This window comes from Pseudonaja textilis, chromosome 6 (assembly GCF_049901715.1).
Source record: "Pseudonaja textilis isolate UNSWEBS1 chromosome 6, rPseTex1.2, whole genome shotgun sequence".
Taxonomy (NCBI): Eukaryota; Metazoa; Chordata; class Lepidosauria; order Squamata; family Elapidae; genus Pseudonaja; species Pseudonaja textilis.
The window spans coordinates 10,270,280-10,292,880 of NC_141995.1; the positions used below are offsets into that span (position 1 = coordinate 10,270,280).

Below are 22,601 nucleotides of genomic sequence, written 5' to 3' on the forward strand. Positions count from 1 at the left end.
AACAAGCAAATAAATGAATAAAAATTTTTTACCTGTGCCTCTTAATGTCATGGATTCCATTTTTTAGATTTCCTAATCTCTCTGTAGGACTTTGTCTAGTTTATATTTGTGGGTAAAAGACAGAAAGAGAGGAAGAGAATGAGTACACACTTCATAATTAATTTCCTTGTATATCTCAGAGACTTGAGTATCTACTATTTGATTTGCTAGGATAAAGGTAGTTGAGAATGGATCAATTTACTGTGGATTATTATTACTGTGGTTATTATTATTTATATTCTATCTTTCTTTGGGAGCTGAAGCGGGGGTGTACAGGGGAGATCTTCTTAATTTTTCTTACCCAATAACTGAGGTCGGCTGGGCTCAAAACAAGTGACTAGCTCAAAGGTCTTGGAAGCTGAAATGTTGTGGTGGGATTCTACTGGTTCAGACCGGTTCGAACCGGTAGCTCCGAGGATCATCTGTGAGCAAACTGCTTTGCTCCAATGATCAGCTGCTGGGCCCACCCACACCCCCGGGCTCTATTCTGACCTTTATTTCCTGCTTTTGAAGCTCAGCTGCTTCGCGTGGCACAACGGATTGCCACGTGTCAGCTGTTGAAGACACGGGGAGAGTGTAGGATTGCAGAAGGTCAGTAGCAAATCCTCTACATGCACGCAAAGCATGCACATGTGCACAAAGCACACCCACCAAGCCGCACAGAACCAGTGGTAAAAAAAATTTGAATCCCACCACTGATTGTACTACCCATGGATAATCTGTAGGGCAGCCGAAGGATCTTCAGTCATTTTGGCTGGTGGGCTTATGTGAAAGTTTGAGGAGGTATTTCAGATGCTTTATCTGTTGTGGGTAAGGAGCATGGACATAGAGAAAACATAAAGATACCTGCAAATTTACTGGTGGTTTTGGTGTACATGGGTGACCAGAGAATTGGCATGGAGCGTTGCCCATTAATAGCCTTATTCTCCTGGAATCTAATTCTTTGTTAAACGAACTATATATATATCTATAAAACGGCTGCCAAGCCTGACACACAAGATTAAAAAGAACCCAATACACAAGGCTGACGTCGCTATAATAAAGGTCTTGGCATGTTCGGGTCTTTTCCCATGTAAGATTGAGAATATCTTGGCGACATTTCAACGAGATCCTACTTGCCATCTTCAGGCACGAAGCCGAAAGCATCAGCCTGAAGATGGCGAGTGGAACCTCATCAAAACATCACCAAGATACTCTCAATCTTACACGGGAAAAGACCCAAACACGCCAAGACCTGCATACATCTATACACACACACACACACACACACACACACACACACACACAGAAGAGATAAATAATCCTTGTACACTGAAAACCAGTGAGTCAAATATGTGAAGAAAAGGGGCTTTAGTCCAGCTGCAGGTTCTTTATTTCAAGAAATGTTAGAGGAATCCTCAAAGTCCAAACTTGCTGGTCATTTAAAAAAAAAACACTTTCCTAGTCACAAGATTAAAACAAATGACTTATTGACTATGCGCTAGGGCAATTATATATCGATGTGTCCAAAGCAGTTCCCATAGGGCCTCAAATAATCAGATATTAATTTGTAACAGCCAAAAGTGATCCACAAGGCTGATTTACAGCTTCCTTGCACATTACTGGTTTGACAGCCCAAAGCTTCCCGTGATCCATATATATAATTAAAATTGCTGTAGGTTAATTAAAAGCAGGAGACTTAAGGGTGTGATTATGTGAAGCTTCATTCAAGGCACAGAAATGAAGATTTATGACGTCCAATCTGTTTGAAGGATGGGAACAGAACAGCAAGAAATTCTGCTGAAGATAGTCCTTGAGTAATGACCTGCCACTTAATGACTGTTTACATTTATGTTGGCCACCAAACAGGTTCTTTTTGGCTTCTAAAACAGATAGTTGAACCACTCATCAACACCTATGATCACACGAATACGATTTGCAACATTTTTTGCTAAGTTTTGGCAAAAATATAGCATTCAAGAGAGTGGATTCACTTAATGACTGCTAGCAATTGCTTATGATGAAAAATATCAGAGAAACACTTCAGTCATGTGGGTGTCTCAATTTATGTCTAAAATGTCTTAGGACCAGATTTCTAGTCCCAATTATGAATGATAAGTCAAGGATTACCTATATCAGATTTCCCCCCACAAAAACCCCAACCCCTCTGATGACAAGAATAAAATACTCTTAGCTTTTTCAGTTTTTCTTGGTATTCTGTTTTCTTTTATGACAAAATTCCAGGCAATGTTTCCAGGAGGATTATCAACATGGTTGCATCATGGGCCTTCAGATCTTGAGGCCATCTGAGGCCACAATCTCAGCAATTCAGTCTATTCTTACCAAACTTCCATTCTTACTGTACTTCTTTGCAGAATACACATTAAAATGGCTTACAAGCATTCATTACTTAAGTGCTCAGTTTTAAAGCCAAGCTAGTAGTTGCTAGCAATTTACCCAAAATATTTAACCTCCACAGAGAAGCCATACAAGTTAACTGATTATGCGGGGCTAATAAAATCCCTACAGGTAGTCCTCAACTTACAATTGAGTCCAAAATTTCCGTTGCTAAGCAAGATAGTTGTTAAGTGAGTTTTTCTCCTTTTACCACCTTTCTAGTCCGTTAGTAACATGGTTACTATGTGAATAGTTTCACAGTTGTTATGGGAATCTGGCTTCCCCATTGACTTTGCTTGTCAGAAGGTCTCAAAAAGGGATCACAAGACACCGGGACACTACAACCTTCGTAAATATGAGTCAGTGACCAAGTATCCGAATTTGAACATGTGACCACAGCAATGCTGCAATGATCATAAGGGTGAAAAATGGTCATAGATCACTTTTTTCAGTGCCGTTGTAACTTCAAATGAATGGTTATAAGTCAAGAACTACCTGTACTGAAATCTTTCTCTTTTTCTTCTTTCTTTCTTTCTTTCTTTTTCTTTCTTTCTTTCTTTCTTTCTTTCTTTCTTTCTTTCTTTCTTTCTTTCTTTCTTTCTTTCTTTCTTTCTCTTTCTTTCTCTTTCTCTTTCTTTCTCTCTCTCTTTCTTTTCTTCCTTCCTTCCTTCTTGTCGCCCATCTCATATCAAATGACTTTGGGTCACTAACAACATAATGATATTGTACTATTATTAAGTGCCCTGGTTCAACTTTTACATCCCCTTTTACTGGATTATACAAGGTGTAATTCTTGAAGATTTTTATTGACTTATCTGAAGAGATAACATATCTGATCTTTGAGGAAAGCAGGATAAATAATCTAGAACACTTCCTAGCTGGAACATCCACTGATAACAATGGGACCTTGGTCTAAATCAGATTTGAGAAATCAGGGTTTCTCAATCTTGACAGCTTGAAGATGGGTCGACTTCAACTCCCAGAATTCCTTGCTGGCTGGGGAATTCTGGGAGTTGAAATCCACCCACCTTCAAGTTGCCAGATTGAGAAACACCGGTCTAAATAGATCTGTATGGAATTACACTGCTGAATAACACCAACAAACATAAGATTGTCGATTAAAATCTGGCTGGACATTGGGTGTTAAAGGAAATACGACCCTGCTCAATTATTCTTTTCATCACCTCTGCAACACAATTGCTCTTCTCTCACCTGCAAAGCCGCCGAATCAAATCCTCAGGGCGCTTGGTTATTATTCTGGGAAAATCCAGTCTCTCAACGCCTTTTAAAATCAAATTGTAGGTCATCATTTGATCGACTCCAGTAAAGGGAGGACTTGAGTAGGTGTCATTTCAAAATTGAGGGAAGGGGAGGGAGAGAAAATACATGGTTATGAAAAAAGAAATTACGTGTTGGACCTAGGCATCTGTTCCTCACATGCTAGGCTGTTCCACTAAACAAAGACAGGATTGTGATTGATCACAAACGGGTTTTCTCATAACCTGTATGTTATGTTACAGAGAGTTTTTAGGGGGGATGTTACAGGTAGTCCTCAACTTATGACAAAAATTGATCCCAAAATTGACCTCTGTTGCTAAGGTATACATTTGCTCCTTCGAATCTCCTACTGTAAAGGGAAAAAAAAATCCGTATTTTTAGCCCTATCTCTTCAAAGGAGGGCAAGAAAGTAAGAACGATGAGCTAGAATTTTGGCAACCTTGCCACCAAAGGCAGCTGCCATACAAAGGGCACCCCACACCTTGAGAAAAAAATCACCAGCAACTGCAACCGATGGTGAGCAGAATCTGGTTCATCTACCACCCCTTTTTTCTTCTCTGCTTCTTGCACACCCAAAGATGAAGGGGAAACCATTCTCAAATCCATGGATTAGAAAGCAAAAGCATCCATGCGGGGCAGGAGGGGGCTGCTGGGGGTTCACAGGGTTTTGGGAGAGCCCTGAGCTAAGATTCTGTGGAGTTCGGAGAACCCCCCAAATCCCACTCCTGGCTGGCCCCGCCCACCCCACCCTGCCCCCTCCCTGGAGTCCCCACGCAACCCGTTTTGGATGCAGGTAAATGCAGGGCGTGCACGGAGGCTCGGGGAGGGAGAAAAATGCGCCCCCTCCCCCCGGAAGTTTGGGAAGGCTGGAAATGGGCCCGTTTCCGGCTTCCAGAGCTTCCGGAGCCCGGAGAGGGCAAAAACGCTCCCGCCATGGTGTAGGGGGCTGACTAGGCCACGCCCACCATGACCACGCCCACCCAGTTCTCTCTGGGCAGAGAACCCTTTGCTAAAATTTTTGAAGCGTACCCCTGATGCAGGGCCATCCAGGATAAGGATAAGAGGATAAGAGTTGTGTACCAGCCTTGAGCTGTGGGCTCCTCTCTCATTTATGTAGGTGTGTACCCTACAAGCTCAATATGGCCCTCAATGTAGGCCAGAAGAATCCAGTCTCCTGGGACATACTTTCCTGTAAGCAGTTCATACACAAGAATTCCGAGGGACCAAAAATCCACACTGAAATCGTGGCCTTTATTCAGAATGACTTCAGGTGCGACGTATTCAGGAGTCCCACAGAAAGTCCAGGTCTTTTGCCCCGCTCTGATCTTCTTAGCAAACCCAAAGTCAACCTTGTGGGTCAAAGAGGAGGAGATTGCTATTACTGGACAGCTTTACCTCAGGTTGTTTGTTCTTGTTTCTAACAACTGCTACAAGAACTTCTTCTACTGAGATAGATTCAATATTCTTCCTCGTACAAGGGCTATTCCGATGCATCTCGGAAAGAATATAATCCAAAGAGTAACAGCTGTCTTTTGCCATCAGTCCCTAGTAACTGGGATTTGATCACAAGCACCGATTTATGCCTAAAGATATTTACCCATGTAGTAGGGCTGTGTTGCTATTATCTTTCTTGTCTTTCTCATTTTCTCATCTCATTTTTCCTACTACCTTCTCCCATTGGTATCTTAGGATTTATCACTTGTTTGTATCTTATAATTGATGATTGTATCTTATGATTTATGATCAATGACCTGTCACTTCGGTGTTTGTATGTACACTGAGAGCTTGTGTACAGGGGACAAATCCCTTGTGTGCCCAATCTTTTGGCCAATAAAGAATATTCCTATTCCTATTCCACATCAGAATCCCCATCAGAAATCCTTCTTGCTGTATAGTTTTGGTCAAGTATGAACACTGCAGGAACTTATTAGTGCATGGAAAATTGACAGGAAAATACATTACCAGTTTAATACAGAAAGAGTCAGGATTGTTTCTAATGAGAAATAATGTGTATTGTAAATGCATTTGTTTTGGCACCTAAGTATAAATCAATATATATCTATCCACAATATTACTTCTTCCTCACCTTCAAGATAAATTAATCTTATTTTCAATAGCATAAATGTGTAAAGATATAAGCACTCTTAAAATTTTCTTTGAATGCGTGTATATCAAATGCAAAGCAAACTTCTCTTAGTGATGCCCCTATATTTCTTTACCTTAAAAAAAAAACTTACCAACTTTATATAACCCTGGGCATCCAAAATTAAATTTTCTGGTTTCAAATCCCTGTAGATTATACTCATAGAATGTAAATATTCAATAGCTTCCGTCACACAACCAACACAGAATTTTGTAGTGGTTTCATCAAAACTACCCCTTAGAAAAGAAAGAAAAAAAGAAGGAAAGAAGGAAGGAAAGGAAGGAAGGAAGAAGAGAAAGAGAAAAGAAAGAAAAAGAATTTTATTGTCAAATTATTTTCAACCTTTCTTCTTCCAGTCTTAGTAGACTCTGAAGAGATATAGTAAAAATCATGAACGTAATAAAATAGAAGAAACCATCAACAATGTAATTCAACGTATATACCAAAATCATCAGCTCCGATGAAGTAAAAGATCCTCACAGCCTACAGGAGCTTGGGGTTAACATCGAGGAGAAAGATGTTGAAAGAGGGAGAATATTTGCTTGTAAAATTACTTATTTCCATCATCGGCTGATGACGTTAATCTAAAAGGACCTTCAAGATATTTAACCTTTTCCTCTTCCCTGGGACTCTTCAGCAGATGATATTCAAAAGGCCATCGTGATTCTCAAGTTCCCATTTAGCATTCAAGTCTAGTAGACACCGATATAATTTCTTCAGGCCTGTTTAAATTAGTGGCTATCACAACATCTGATGGAAGCAAATGCTGTCATTTAATTATGCCCTTCCTTGTATCATTCGCCTACATTTAGTTTTAATTAAGTTTTAATGAATGAACATTGTGAGAAGGAAAAATTGATCTACATTTTATATATCATGGATAATTTTAATACCTGTATCATAACTTCCTTCTGTCCATACCAAAAACCCTAGACACTCTAGTCTTTCTTAATCCATAAGGATTTTGATTACCTTTTTTCAGTTTTAGATTATTGCTTTCCTGCTCTGCTAACCCATTCCAATTGTGATCTCACCCTAGATTTATACAAGAAGATGTCCAAGAATTTTGCAAAACACATCAAGAAGTTGTAGTTTCCTGCTGTAGCGCCAGCAAACTGTGCTACTCGGAACATCGTACATTTTAAGAAAATACTTGGTTGATACCTAGGATGTTGGCAGAAACCTGTATCAACCATCAGAGCCAGTCAATGATATTTGTAATACATTTTTAAATGTTCAGTTGACTGAGTTTCATGTTTAAGGAAATAATAATAATAATAATAATAATAATAATAATAATAATAATAATAATAATGATGATGTGATATTTATGATACATTTTTAAATATTCAGTTGACTGACTTTCATGTTTAATGAATAAGAGAGATGACAATAATAATAATAATAATACCTGTCCCTGAGGATGCTCCATAGCTCACCTCCAAGACAGGCTTCTAAGAGCATATAAACGTATTTGTTGTCTTTGAAAGTGCGATACAACCTGAAGGGAGTTAAAAAAAAAAGAAAGAAGCAACATGCAAACAATTCAAGTTGAAGATAAAGTGTATATAACTTAACAATAATCACATTTCTATAGCACTGCGTGCATGGAGGAATTGTTCTTCTGCTCCAAACATTTTTTTATTAAGTTATTAAGTATTATAAAATACAAAAGTAAATAAAAGAGCAATGAGGAGGGAAGGGAAAGGGGGAAGAGAAGTGAGGAAAGGTAGGGAAAAGAAAAGTAAAATAAGCATTAACTTCTGACTCTCTCTGTTGCAATAAAATAAGGCATTAGCATCAAATTGCAGCTTTTTGCCTTTTCATAATAATATGAACAAGTCATTTCTATAAAGATTCATCAATATAATCCAGGGGTGTCCAACCTTGGCAACTTTAAGGTGTGTGGACTTCAACTCCCAGAATTCCCACATGGTGGCTGGGGAATTCTGGGAGTTGAAGTCCACACACCTTAAAGTTGCCAAGGTTGGACACCCCTGATCTAATCGGTAAAACCTACAATCAAGAGTTTCACTCTTTTCCACATCAAACACAAAGTTCAGAAGTGGTTTCCATGTGGAGACAAAAGTACTTACCGTATTTCCCCATGTATAAGCCACCCCTTTTTTCCAAAATTTTCAAGCCCAAAAAGTAGGGGGGTGGCATATACAAAGCAGGTACACTTTTTATACGTGAAAAATGCATAAAATAATAAAGTACGAATAAACTGGTTTTCCAGCAGTATGCTATACTTTTTTGTAAAAATTGTACGTGATGATACGATTACGAGTGTGAGTACGCGATAGAAATGCATACGCTAGGCATCGGCCTGAATGCTTCGTTCCTACTCTCGTTCCGATGCGTAGATTGCTAGCGTCACCCGCACCGCTTTCGGCGTCATGACCGAAGTTGTAGATCTAGACGTCGAATTTTGTTTCTTTGTAAATTTTCTTTCTTCATAACTTGTTTCTCTAATAAAATATTTTTTTCAAAACTTCACAGTCCAAAAATTGGGGGGGTGGCTTATACAAAGGGGGTGCTTATACATGGGGAAATACGGTATGTTCTTTTCTTTAATCAGAGCAGTGGTGGTATGCTACCAGTTTGGACTGGTTCTACTGAACCGGTAGTAAAATAAATAAATAAAAAGCCTATGATCATCTGACAAGGGGAAAAAAAATCCTCCCCAATCAGCTGAGAGGAAAAAGAAAAGCGCAGGATAGGCCCTCCCACCCGCCCATGTGCTTTTCTCTTCTTTATCCTCTCAGCTGATTGGCGCTGCAGGTCTCAGCTGGGGTGGGCAAAGCTACGCACCGGCGTTAGGCAAAACACGCCCACCAAGCCACGCCCACCGACCCGGTGATAAAACAATTTGAATCCCACCACTGAATCAGATGGGTCAGTTTTGCCGTTTCAATGGTTGAAATTATTCTTTTGATACCCCCAAAATGTCCTACCAGTCAAGGACTACTTCAGCTTCAACCGCAACAATGCAAGAGCACACAACAGATACAAACTCGATGTAAACCGCTCCAAACTCGATTGCCGAAAGTACGACCTCAGCAACAGAGTGGTCAATGCCTGGAAAGCACTTCCTGACTCTTGTTATATCCTCTAACCACCACTCCTTTAATCTTAAAAGTATCCACTATTGACCTCACCCCATTCCTAAGAGGTCTGTGAGGGGCGTGCATAAGTGTCACCATCGTGCCTACCGTCCCTATCCTATTGCCCCCATTTATTCGTACCTATTTCCTGTATTCTTACTCATGTTTATACTTTTACCTATTATCTTGTAAGCGATTGACAAATAAAATAAAATATGAAATCTCGGGGTAAAATGAGACCATAATATTGATTAACCCAACCAAGAGGACATTCATAAACAATTCTCTAGGATTTACCAACTTGGTGAATAAGGTCATTTGTCATTTGTCATTTGAGGTTGCACGAAATTCAGGAGAAAATGTGTTCCTTCTATTCAGCTTGTTATTAAAAATCATACAGATTCAAATCAACCATCTACAGTTGAGGATAACACAGGTAGTCCTCGACTTACATCAGTTCATTGAGTGACCATTCAAACTTACAACTGCCCTGGAACAAGCGACTTCTGACCATTTTTCACCCTTATGACCACTGCAGCATCCCCATGGTCACATGATTTACATTTGGATGCTTGACCACTGACTCACATTTATGACGATTGGAGTGTCCCGGGGTCATGTGATCCCCTTTTGTGATCTTCTGACAAGCAAATTCAATGATGAAGCCAGATTCACTTAATGACTGCATTACTAATTTAAGAACAGCAGTGATCCACTTAACAAATGTGGAGAGAAAGGTCGTAAAAATGGAGCAAACTCACTTAATCAATTTCTCACTTAACAACATAAATTTTGGGCTCAATTGTGATCGTAAGTAGAGGACTACCTGTAGTGGGCAATTGAGAAAAGACGCAATTCTACCAGTAAATGTTTTTTGTATGTGTAAGAACCTAGAAAAATCAGGACAGGTAGTCCTCGACTTACGACCACAATTGAGTCCAAAATTTATGTTGCTAAGCAAAACATTTGTTAAGTGAACTTGGCCACATTTTATGACTTTTCTTGCCATGGTTGTTAAGTGAATCACTGCAATTGTTAAATTAGTAACACAGTTGTTAAGTGAATCTGGCTTCCCCATTGACTTTGCTTGTCAGAAGGTCGCAAAAGGGAATCACATGACCCCAGGAACACTGCAATGGTCATAAATATGAACCAGTTGCCAAGCATCTGAATTTTGATCACGTGAGCATGGGCATACTGCAACGGTTGTAAATATGAAAAATGGTCATAAGTCACTTTTTTCAGTGCCATTGTAACTTTGGTCACTAAATGAACTGTTGTAAGACGAGTACTACCTGTTGTAATTTGAGGACAACCTAAGTTTGCATGAAAAGTTCTCCACTAAACACAATAACTTGCTATATATGATGAGTGAGGCAAAGACAATGAATCTAGTATCCTCAATTTCTTTCCTGTTAAGCAAAAATACATATTGTCATATAAGAAATACAACCCCAAAGGGAATTGCAGTAGACAACAATGCGTTGTGGAATGGAGTGACAATGAGATTCATGGTTTCTGGAAGAGTGTGAAGAAACAGTGATGCCCCATCCAGACCTTGTCATTTTTTGCAAGTGATCTTTTTTCTTTTTAAGAAATAGGTTTATATTAATAATTTTTTTTAAAAAAAATTACCTCACAATGAATGGTGAACAGGCCTCTTCTAGAATTTTCTTTTCGGAGTGAATATGTTCCTGTTGCTTGGTATCCACTATGTGCTTCTTCTTAATGCATTTCATGGCAAATGTTATGTTCTCATTCTTAACTTTCACCTGAAACCATCAACAAAGAAAATATAGTGTCAGAATCATAAACATACAGTAAGTTCTCTCCCTTTCTCAGATTATTCAGAATAACAGAATGAAATTGTAAATCCAAAATGTAATGCACCCTCCCTCAATAGATAAATGATAACTAGATAGATATATACAGAGATAGATAGATAGATAGATAGATAGATAGATAGATAGATAGATAGATAGATAGATAGATAGATAGGCAGGGCAGAGATAGAGACAGACAGACACAGATAGATAATAGATGATAGATAGATAGATGATAGATAGATAGATAGATAGATAGATAGATAGATAGATAGATAGATAGACGGATATAGACAAATATAGAGACAGACAGCTAGATAGACAGCTAGATGATAAACTAGAGAGAGAGAGAGAGAGAGAGAGAGAGAGAGAGAGATGATAGATACCATAGATAAATTGATAGATGATAGACAGAGACAGATATAGATAGATAGCTGATAGATAGCTAGATGCAGAGGTATAGATGATAGATAGATAGATAGCTGATAGACAGAGATAGAGATAGATAGATAGATAGATAGATAGATAGATAGATAGATAGATAGATAGATAGATAGATAGATAGATAGATTTTTAGGAAATTAAAAGAGATACCAATAACAAACCAAAAGCGTGATCTGGGGAGCTTTCTTTTATTAAATTTGCAAAAGAGGCTCGTTAAAACTTTGAAGAATTTTGTGAGAAGGGACAAAGAAAAAAGAAACATCATAAGAAAGGAAGATTTAGACAACCGAAGCACAAAACTGTATCAAATCACCCCTCCCGATTCCAAGTCAAATGTTTAAATGTGAAATTCTTACAAGTTCAACTCTTCCAAATCCACCGACACCCAGAGTCGCAACAATCTCCAGGTGCTCAAAAGGGCAGGAGGCAGGAAATTGGGTAACTTTTTCTTTCAACTGAATCATCTCTAGAGAGATATTGCGAGGAAGCCGATCCACGAAAGAGACTCTGCATTAAAAAAAATAAAATAAAAAAAAAAATTACCTATCAGGATGCTTTGTCTGATTCAGTTGGCAAGTGAGAAATTCTGCAATGGTTGGTTAGCTTTTAGAAAAACGGTTTCTGAAAATGCCTGGGATTCGCTTTGAATCAAAGGTGTCTGATGATAAAGTGTTTAGAAACTGGATGTTTCTGAATTAAAAGATAACATCTGTTTTAAGTCAAGGTGGAGCTCTTGCCTCACAATAAGGAGGCTAGGACTTCGGTCCTAGCTAGAGGCGGATATTTCTCTCTCTGGGCACAATGAGAATTTATCTGCTGAACAAAACTCTGCATTGGCGACAGGAAGGGCATCCAGCCAGTAAACACTCAGCTCCATTCAGTTGCCTAGACTCCAACTCTCAAGGGATTACAGGGTCATTAAAAGAAGATGATCTGTTTTAAGTCAAGCTCAACTCCTGGTGACTATAGGTAGCCCTCAACTTATGACCACAAGGGAGCCTAAAATTTATGTTGCTAAGTGAGAAATTTGTCGAGTGAGTTTTGCCTCATTTTACAACTTTTCTTAGCACATTTGTTAAGTGAATCATTGCAGTTGTTAAATTAGTAACATGGTTGTTAAGTGAATCTGGTATCCCCATTGACTTTGCTTCTTGGAAGGTCCACAAAAGGTGATCACATGACACTGCAACCGTCATAAATGTGAGTCAGTTGTCAAGCACGTGAATCACACGACCATGGGGATTCTGCACAGGTCATAAGTGTGCAAAATGATCCTGTCCCTTTTTTTCAGTGCCGTTATAACTTTGGTCACTAAGCGAATTGTTGTAAGTCGAGGTCTACCTGGACAAGACACACCTGTTTTATTTTCTTGTCAAACCATGGAAATAATTCGTCATTTCTTTCTTTCAAGCAGCATCAACAGTTCAACTTGTGTTTCAACTTGTGTTTCAAGGAGGAAGAATGAGAAACCCTCACCTTCTCCAGAACCGGTCAGAATCAGAGGTGGTGAATTCAGCAGGTTCTGATCAGTTCTGGAGAGCCGGCAGTGGAAATTTTGAGTAGTTTGGAGAACCGGCAAATGACACCTCTGACTGGAGATTTTATAGTAACCTTCCCCTGCCATGCCCACCAAGACACACCCACAGAACCGAATAGTAAAAACGTCTGAATCCCACCACTGGTCAGAACCTGCTGAATGCCAGCTCTGGTCTAGGGATATGATTCTTCAAGGCATCATGCAGAAGGTTTATGCTACACCAAGAAGAAAAGGGCCTGAGGCAAATTTGCCCTTTAATGATAGCCCACAAAGGGAGGGAGAGGGTCTTTTGTCAGTTGATTTGTGTTTCTGTCACAAGCCGCCTTCATGACTGATCTAACTCAACAGAATCGGATTGCTTAGATTGCCCTGTAGTATTTTCAGTGGCCTTGAATCCGAAGATACTTATCACAAAGATGGAGGTTTGCTGTTCAATGGGAAATTCAATACAGGTAGTCCTCGACTTATGACCACAGTCGAGCCCAAAATTTCCACTGCTAAGCAAAACATTTGTTAAGTGGGTTTTGCCCCATTTTACAACCTTCCTTGCCGCGGTTGTTAAGTGAATCACTGCAGTTGTTAAAGTCAGTAACATGGTTGTTAAGTGAATCCGGCTTCCCCGTTGACTTTGCTTGTCAGAAGGTCACAAAAGGGGATCGAGTGACCCCCGGGGACACTGCTACCATCATAAATATGAGTCAGTTACCACGGGGTCTGAACTTTGATCACATGATTGTGGGGAGGCTGCGACGGTCGTTAAGTGTGAAAAATGGCCATCAGTCACTTTTTTTCAGTGCCATTGTAACTTTGAACAGTCACTAAATCAACGTTGTAAGTCAAGGACGACCCATACTGACAGTAGGAAAAAGAGTGAGAAAACTTTAAGAGAACGAATTGGTGAAAAAGGAATTGCAAATCTTCCATTTAAAAGAAAATCTGATGGAAGGAAAAGTGAAGCAGCCCAAATAAATTTACAAGGTTTCCTTCCCCCTCAGGATGTCAAAAATCAGGAAAATGAACCCCAGGCGCCACCCACAATGCTATTTAAAGTCCTGAGAAAATAGCAGCATTTCTGAGCCGTTAAATATCAATTGCGTTCTCTCCCTGGTGTGTCTGCATCCGTGGCCTGAAATAGTAATTTGTTCAATGAAGAGTCATTCGCCTTTATTAGAGCTCTCAGGGCAGTGGTGGGATTCAAATTTTTTTTACTAACGGTTCTGTGGGCGTGGCTTGGTGGGCATGGCAGAGGGAGGATGCAAAATCCCATTCCCTCCCCACCCCACTAACCTGCTTTCCAGCTCCGTTCTCCTGGGCAGAGCAACAAAGTAAGACCCAGCCAATCATCTGGGACTTGGGAGGCAGAGAATAGATGGGGGCGGAGCCAGTCAGAGGTGGGATTTGCTGGTTCTCCAAATTACTCAAAATGTCCGCTACTGGTTCTCCAGAACTGGTCAGACCCTGCTGAATACCACCTCTGGCCCATGGGCCTTTTGTGAGTTTATAGCAATGAAGCAAGAATCAAAGGATTTTGGAAAACCAACCTTATTTCCTTTTTTTTCTGAGTGCTCAATTGTCTTTCTTTCAGACCAGTAGAATACAGGTAGTCCTTGACATACAACCACGACTGAGACCGAAATTTTATTTTGCCATGCAAAACATGTCGTTGTTAAGGTACTAACATGGTTGTTAAGTGAATCCGGCTTCCCCATTGACTTTGCTTGTCAGAAGGTCGCAAAAGGGGATCACGTGACCCTGGGACACTGCAGCCGTCATAGACATGAGCCAGTTGCCAAGCGGGTGAATTTTGATCACGTGACCATGGGGGATGCTGCAATAGCCGTACAGTAGAACCTCTGGTCACGAACATAATTCATTCCGCAACTTCAGTCGCAACCGGATTTGGTCATGACCGGAAGCGAGACTGACTGCGCATAGACCTACAAAAAAAAAAATGGTGTGGAAGGGGAAATCGGTGCGGAAAGGGTATCGGCCGTGGCTGTGTTTGATCGCCACCCAATTTTTGAATCGTGACCCGATTCAAAAATGTTGTGGATTTTTTTGTCAGAACCTGATTTGGTCGTGGTCAGAAGCAGTCGTGACCAGAGGTTCTACTGTACGTGGAGAAAATGGTCATAAGTCACTTTTTTCAGTGTCGTTGTAACTTCAAATGGTCACTAAATGAATGGTTGTAAGTTGAGGACTACCTGCAATCGATTAAAATCAGAAGGACTGAAACAAGAACCAGACTGATTGGGCAATTGATTATTTCAAGGTTTTGCCCTCCAAATCAATGACAAGTACATTGTGGGAAGTAGAATACAAACTGAGAACAAGCCCCACTCCTTGCTAGCACTGATGATGTTACCTACTTGGGCAATGCAACGTCTGCAAGAAAACAAGGCTCAGAGAGTACCAAGGATCCCTCATTTGAACCCTGAGCTACATATGTTTTCCTTTATTGGGAAGTACATTTCCCAGAATTGCCACCCAGCGTGGTCAAAGATGAGCATCTTGTTCAGGCCTAAAATTGGGGATCCTCCCTCCATCTATAATTGCTGTGAAGAATGGCTGCTTCTCCGTGGTTTCGATCAGCATCTCCAATAGGGATGGTCCTAGCAGGCAGCACGAAATGATCTTGATTATAGGGAATCAAATTCATTGCTTATATCTGGAAATATACATGTTTTGTCCTTGCTAAGAAGTAAAAGCACTGTATTGATAAAGTAACCCATAATATGGGAGTTTTAAAAAGAATTTGTGGATCACTTACTAGAATTAAAACCAAATTATAGAAGCCTCTGTAGGAGGTGTCCAGGCTGAGCCTGAAGGAAGGGTCAAAGTCTCGAGTCCCTTCGTGCTCACAAGAGATGTAAGTCCAACCAGCCTTGAATTCCATTGATTCTTATCTACCGCTAATTTCCTTTGGCCATTAGTAGTTCAGATTTTTGTAGAGAGCTTAAGCTTGCAATAAACCCTTCTATTGATTTAAATTGCCTGGATTTCCTGATTTCCTTGGCTCTTGGCAGCCTCTGTGGGTCTGCATTGGGGGATGGCACAAATTACTGGTCTTAGGTGAGTCTGTTTGGTTTTAGGGGAATCGACTGGCAGGATGCTGGGCTTAAGGTTGCAAGCAAGACCCCAGAAAACATTTGAGACCTGCGTGCTTAAGAGTTTCCTATCCTCTTGTACTGGGAAGCCAAACTGAACATATTTATGTAAAGAGCGAAAGGTGAAGTGAGGACGCTGAATTATGGAAAAGATGTTGGAAGCTTGAAAAATTGCCAAGTAATTGTCACTTACATGCAGTATGGAAACACAGATATGAAATTACAGATGGTTTAGAATGTGTCATTGCTGAACCAAAAAAACATTTGAACGAAAAGGGCAGCATCTTATATTCATTAAAGCAAAATCTTGTATTTTAACTATCATTCTTAAGTGTTCGCTAAAACAAAAGCTCCATGCATGTTGATTTTCTTAAGCTTCAAAGTGTTGGACAAACGGTTTACCAAATTAGCAACACCCGAGGTAGTAGGATTTCTTGTGTATTTTTGTATAAGCCCACTGGTTCCAATTCCAACTAATTTGACACAACATTGCTGATCCCTACAGTTTTGGAAACCAGTTGGGAAGACTTACTGAGCGTGCCTTTTTTCATCATCTCGAGCCAAAGTTGCTACATAACCCACGAGGTATGCTTGAAGTTCTTCAAACGTTCCAACTGTTTGATTAAAAGTTCTGCAAACACAACAGAAGGGAGTCAAAACAGAGCCTTTTGCTAGGAAAAAAAAAATATTGCAGCAGCCTTCTATGGAGATACGAAGATTTTAAATCCCATAATCTGTAGCCAGGTGCTTTTCAAAAGGCAAGTGGACTTTCTTGGTTCCCCCCCCACCCTTAAAAATGTTTCACTTCTCACCCAAGAAGCTTCTTCAGTTCTGGGGGGGGAAAAAACCCAAGAAAGTCCAGTTTCCTCTTGAAAAGCATCTTTAGGACATCCATGATCTGGATGATTGAGAATCTCCACAGACACATAGCCAGCCCAGCCATGGGGAAGACAGGCTGTGGGTGATAGGGGTTAGTGAAGGCTGATATATATTATACCTGCTAGTAGATTCCCCCCTCCATTAAATACAGAGGTAGGGGTAGTATAACTTGTACCCTTCCAGATGTTCAGTGTCCTAGCTAGCCTGATAACTATTGAAAGGGACTGGAAAACAGTCCACCAACATCTGGAAAGCCCTTCTTATCTTCTTTTACACAGGTGATACCTATATTTTCATTTATTTAGCCATGTTTTGGGATCCCTGGTGACACAGTGGTTAGAATGTAGTATTGCAAGCAAACTGCCCACAGCTTAGAGCAGTGATGGCTAACCTATGACACGCATGTCACTCGTGACATGCCGAGGCACTTTGACTGACACGCCTGTTGGTGTGGGGAAAACCTGCACATTTAGAGGCTGCCTGTGCTCTGCTCCAATCCCTGCTCCCTGCTTGTTGCGTGGAGGCGTGGTGTCACCACTGCCACAAGATCTTTGCAGCAGAGAACCAGTTTTAACCGCCATAAACTGAGGTTTATCAGTTTCATTACCTCAGGAACGCTACAGGAGGAAAGGAGATCCAGGAGGTTCACAGCCCTGTAAGGTGGCCTTCCGATCCCCACATCCTGCACCTGCAGCCCTGAGACCAGGGAGACAAGTTTCACAGCCCTGTGTGATCACCCCAGCCTAGTCCGTCATAAACCAAATTATTGATATTTCTTGAAGTGACACACGACCCGAGGAAGGCTACACTTTTTCCCGATTTTCGACACACCAAGCTGAAAAGGTTAGCCATCACTGGCCTAGAGTTTGATCCTGACAGTTCAAGCCTTTTCTCCTTCTGAGGTCTGTAAAATGAGGACCCAGATTCTTGGGGCCAATATGCAAATAATGCTTCAGCATTGTAAACTACCCAGAGTGCCCTGTAAAGCATTATGGGGTGGCATATAAGTCTCAATGCTATTGCTATTTTCTTTTTGTATCAACTTGTCCCTTTTTTAATAACATACTACCTAAGGACTTCCGTAATTTGATATTCCACAAATATAGTACACTGCAATATCCAGAATTCCCAACCAATAAGGTAAAATGTAGTCTAACACATCTCCCTGAGGGTAAGGCTGAGTTAAGTCTTTATTTTATTTATTATTTTATTTATTTGTCAAACATGTACAAGATAACAAGTATAGATATGAATATAAATATGAACAAAGGAAGTGAATACAGATAAATAGGGACAGTAAGACAGGGACGGTAGACATGCTGGTGCACTTATGCACGTTCCCTTTAAGGACCTCTTAGGAACGGGGTGAGGTCCACGGTAGACAGTTTGAGGTTGAAGCTGTGGGTGGCTGAGGCTGTAACAACGGAGTCGGGTAGGGCATTCCAGGTGTTGACCACTCTGTGGCTGAAGTCATTAACCAAGAGATGGTTTGCTTAACTATGTTTAGTTGACTAAGGCCCAACAGCTGTTCAGGAATATGGTCAGTCAAAGCCAAACAAAGTTAGCATGACTTGTGAACCCAGCCACAATTATAACAACAGTCATAATATAACAGAAGCATCAGCGGCTGCTACCGTACAGTGCAGTGATTAAACAGAAAAATATCCAGAGGTCTGGCCTTTGTGATGCCATTATTAAAAAGAAAATCACCCACAGCAGTCACTGCACATTCTAATTCTCTGAACAATCCAACTGCATCTTTCAAAGGTGAGGGAGATTGCAGGCAATTATCACTCTATCACAGACCCAACCAACTTGGGATCTACAAAACTGAACTCAGATCAACAGCTGTATAATGTAGCTACCAAGAACCTGATAAAAATCATCCTTTTTTTCTTTGCCTAGACTGAAAAAAAAATCAAAGGGGTTTGAGAAAAACTAAATGGGCCACGTTAAAGTTATTTTAGCTATTTTTTTCCCAGTTGCACTTGAAATACAATATTACCAGGAAGATATATAATCAACAGTAACATTAAATTTAAAACCATATAAATGCTAACAAAGATCAAAGAACAGAAAATGCAGCCATGGTGAAATCAATAGTTGTCCAATTAAGTACCAAAATACTGTACAGTTCAACGCAAAACAGACGTAACATCTGCTGAAATGCTTGAGTAATGTTTTAAAATACTGTATTGCCTAGCATGCTAGGGTTACAATTCAATTTTTTAAATTCACGCTGTTTTTCATTTTCATCCTATTAATATGGCTTGAAGCTCGCTGGAGAATAACTTAGATATTTATACATTTCCTGTTATGTCAGTTTACTCCATATATCTGAAGGAAACAAATCCCTGCCTTACAACAAAGCAGCTAAACTGTTCTTCATGGTTTCACTGTATAGAGGAATCACTGTATTAAAATCATCACTTCAGACTCTCAAGAAGAGATTGGACTGCCATCTGTCAGAAATGGTGTAGGGCAGTGATGGTGAACCTTTTTGTTGTGGTGTGCCAAAAACGCGTGTGTGCCGGCACCCACAATGCAATGTGCCCCAATCCCCTGCGCGTACACGTGCAACATCCCCGCCCTACCCCTTTACCTGCACTGTGCATGCACGTACCTCTCAGCTGATTTTCAGCCTGTTTGAGGCCGTTTTCACCCTCCCAGAGGCTCAAGGGAAGCCTCTGCAGCCTCAGGAGGCCGAAAAATGGGCCTTCCGGAAATACCGGAAGTGCCCATTTTCAGCCTCTGGAGGGCCTGTTTTCGCCCTCCCAGAGGCTTGAAGGAAGCCTCTGGAGCCTTGGGAGGCTGAAAACAGGCCTGTTTCAGCACTTCCGGTAGTGTAGGTAAGTTTGGCTGGGGCTTGCGTGCCCACACAAATGGCTCTGCGTGCCACTTGTGGCACGCGTGCCATAGGTTCACCATCACGGGTGTAGGGGGTTGGACTAGATGACCTCCAAGGTCCCTTCCAACTCTGTTATTGTATAAAAAGTCAATTAAAATTTGAAAGTTAGCTGGCTCATGAATTCTGGGAATTGAAGTGCACAAGTCCTAAAAGGGCCATATTTCCCCGCCCCTTATCTAATTGAACGGAGATGCAGTCAACAAGATTCCATACCTATTAAAGTACCTTTGAGACAACTATGACCTGGATGACTGTGAATCTCCAGACATTCCTATTGTAGGCCCTATTTTTAAAACAACTATGCCTGTTTTTCCTTTTATTTCCTCCTTTTTTTATGCCTTCAAGTCCTGGTGACTGCCATGAAAAGTCCCAGCAATTTTCTTGGAGAGGTTTCCAAAACTGGTTCGCCATTGCATTCTTTCTAATATTTCCAGGGTGATTGACCCGAAGCCAAAGAGCTGGTTTTATGCTTAAGGCAGGACTGGAACTCACAGTCTCCTGGTTTTATCTTGGAACTTTAACCACTGCACCAAACTGCCTTCCTTTCCTCTTTTTTTGTTTTACTTGAAATATTTCAATGTTTGCTACTCTTTATTGACTAATGAAGCAGCCAAAGCATGCCCACTCTGCAGTAATTAAAATATTTGATGATCCAAATGGGGAACTGGATGTTCTTTGGGTTGTTGTTTTTTTTTAAATCCTGTGAAGTATCCTCACAGTATATCTATGGGATTAGAAGAGATATCATCATCAATCATGATCTTAACTACCCCCCCACCCCCACCCCCTACTCCCTAACACAAGCATATCTTGGCAACAAAAAACTTGCTTTTTTACAGCTTCAGGACAAGATAGAATGTACTGTAAACACAAACAACTTCAGGATCTTGCGACATGATGTTGCAATGCAGGCCAGGGTGGTGTTTCCTGATCTATTGATAGGTCCTTGATGCTCTCTGAGCTTGGTTGTTGTTGTTGTTTTTGCTGATGTTTTATTACCCAAACAAGGTAATCTAGGAGTAGCACTGATTCCTAGTTTGGTGATGAAATGTCTGCAAGAAAACAACCAAGCTCAGAGAGCACCAATGAATCCTCATTTCAGCCCTAAGCATTCTTGATGTAACATATCGGTGAATAAGAAGAGATGCTGGAAAGAAGACGGCGGTACAGAATACTTACTCTCTGTCGATAACAAGGCACTCCACGTCATTTTCATCTGCAATTATATTAGCAGACCTGACATCATCACTGTAAACAGAAATATATTCATTGGTTTTAGTTAGATAAGAAAAGTAAGTCACTGTGATGACCCAGGGTAGGGATACAAAACAAACACAGTCATAGAAAACAGACGAAACCCCTTTTATTCCTTCACTTTGCTTTCTACCTCCAAAGATTCTTGACGGAAGCCAAAAAACTCCCACACAAACAGTTACAAGAAGAAGGAAAACAGCAACACAAACCAGGCAAGATATGGGCTGGATGACATCCACAGATAACACACACTGGGAAGGACGCCAAACTCAGAGAGGAACTATAAACTAGAGATATTTACATGCTTTGTTTCCAGCGTTCGTCCGTACGCAGGTCCATATTCTTATTTAGTTGTCACAGCTGCAGCCCATGAAGAGGACCAAGGCCCTCTCCTCCTGAATAGACCACATCTCTCCCTTATCTTCTCCTCCCTGTGTTCCCTAGGATGGAGAGGGGATGGGCCTGGGTCTTCCTCCGACTGCTCAGCTGGCCTCTGCCCTTCCCCAGCCTCCTCCACATCCTCCGGAGCCGCACTTCCAATCCCTGTTGGCTGTTCCTCCTCTCCCTCAGAGTCAGTCTCTACCAAGGGCATGACAGTCACAGACCAGATGGGAATTTAGATTTATGCTATAATCCTATAAATCCAGGTAGTCCTGGACTAACGACCACAATTGAGCCCAAAATTTTCATTGCTAAGCAAGACAGTTGTTAAGTGAGTTTTGCTCCATTTTATGACCGTTCTTGCTACAGTTGTTAAGTGAGTAATGTGTCATTGCAGTTAAGTTAGTAATGTGCTTGTTAAGTGAATCTGGCTTCCCCAGTGATTTGGGTTGTCAGAAGGTCTCAAAAGGGGATCACATAACCCCAGGATATCATGTTGCACGCTTGCCAAGTGTCCCAATTTTGATCACATGATCATGGGGTCATTAGTGTGAAACAGTCATTAGTGTGAAAAGCGATCAGAAATTACATCTTTCAGCGCTGTTGAAGCTTCAGTCACAAAACTGTGGCCAGTCGAGACTATCTGATTACACTTATTAGCAGTCTGTTTCCCTTGAGCACAAAAATTACTTCTAAAACTATGCCTAGAGAGGATCACATTAATTTATTATAAGCAACGAGATACTTAAATGCCTGTGCATAACCTTGATTTTCTATTGTATCTTTAAAAATCTGCTCTATTTTTGCAAAATCTCTTTAACAATGATTTTACAGAACAAAAATGGATGAAGCACACAAGCTAATTTGTTACCTAAGTAGGCATTATCTATTTGTCCAAATGCCACTTCAAAGTTTAAATCCTCCCATTATTACTATCCCTGCTGTTTCCCCTGTTCAAAAGGACTGTTGACACCTAACAACCAATTCATCATCTCTGCAGGTTCTCTACATCTGTGCTGTTAAATGTTCCTGATAGGGATAATTTTAACACAAGCTTGTGGTGCTTTTTTATTTTACTTCATTGTTGATTCTTCCTCTACAGCAGTATTTCTCAAAAAAAAAAATGACCTTACAATTGTCATGTATGCATTCGTGCAGCAGTGAAATGGATTTTGGGATATTTTTTTTGTTGGTTTAGAACAATGTTTCTCAGACTTTATAAAATTTTTAAAGAACCAGTAACTAGAAGACGGTAAGTTTTAGTTCTGCTCTAGGTATGAAAGGCAGGTGAGTAATTTTAGGCTCACCATAAGACCATGGTTCCA

General features: G+C 40.5%; 1 protein-coding gene across 3 annotated transcripts in view; it reads right to left on the reverse strand.

The window, feature by feature from the left end:
- Positions 1-22,601, reverse strand: part of PRKG2 (protein kinase cGMP-dependent 2) — a 79,547-nt gene that overhangs the window by 6,455 nt on the left and 50,491 nt on the right. For all 3 annotated transcript variants that reach the window (XM_087935792.1, XM_026718908.2, XM_087935793.1), the window contains 9 exons: positions 20,821-20,889; positions 16,387-16,485; positions 11,567-11,717; positions 10,579-10,715; positions 7,248-7,337; positions 5,931-6,072; positions 4,879-5,042; positions 3,628-3,750; positions 33-95 (listed from right to left, as the gene is read on the reverse strand). In XM_087935792.1, coding sequence (XP_087791918.1) covers positions 33-95; positions 3,628-3,750; positions 4,879-5,042; positions 5,931-6,072; positions 7,248-7,337; positions 10,579-10,715; positions 11,567-11,717; positions 16,387-16,485; positions 20,821-20,889 — 1,038 coding nt within the window. The remainder of the gene's footprint in view (positions 1-32; positions 96-3,627; positions 3,751-4,878; positions 5,043-5,930; positions 6,073-7,247; positions 7,338-10,578; positions 10,716-11,566; positions 11,718-16,386; positions 16,486-20,820; positions 20,890-22,601) is intronic.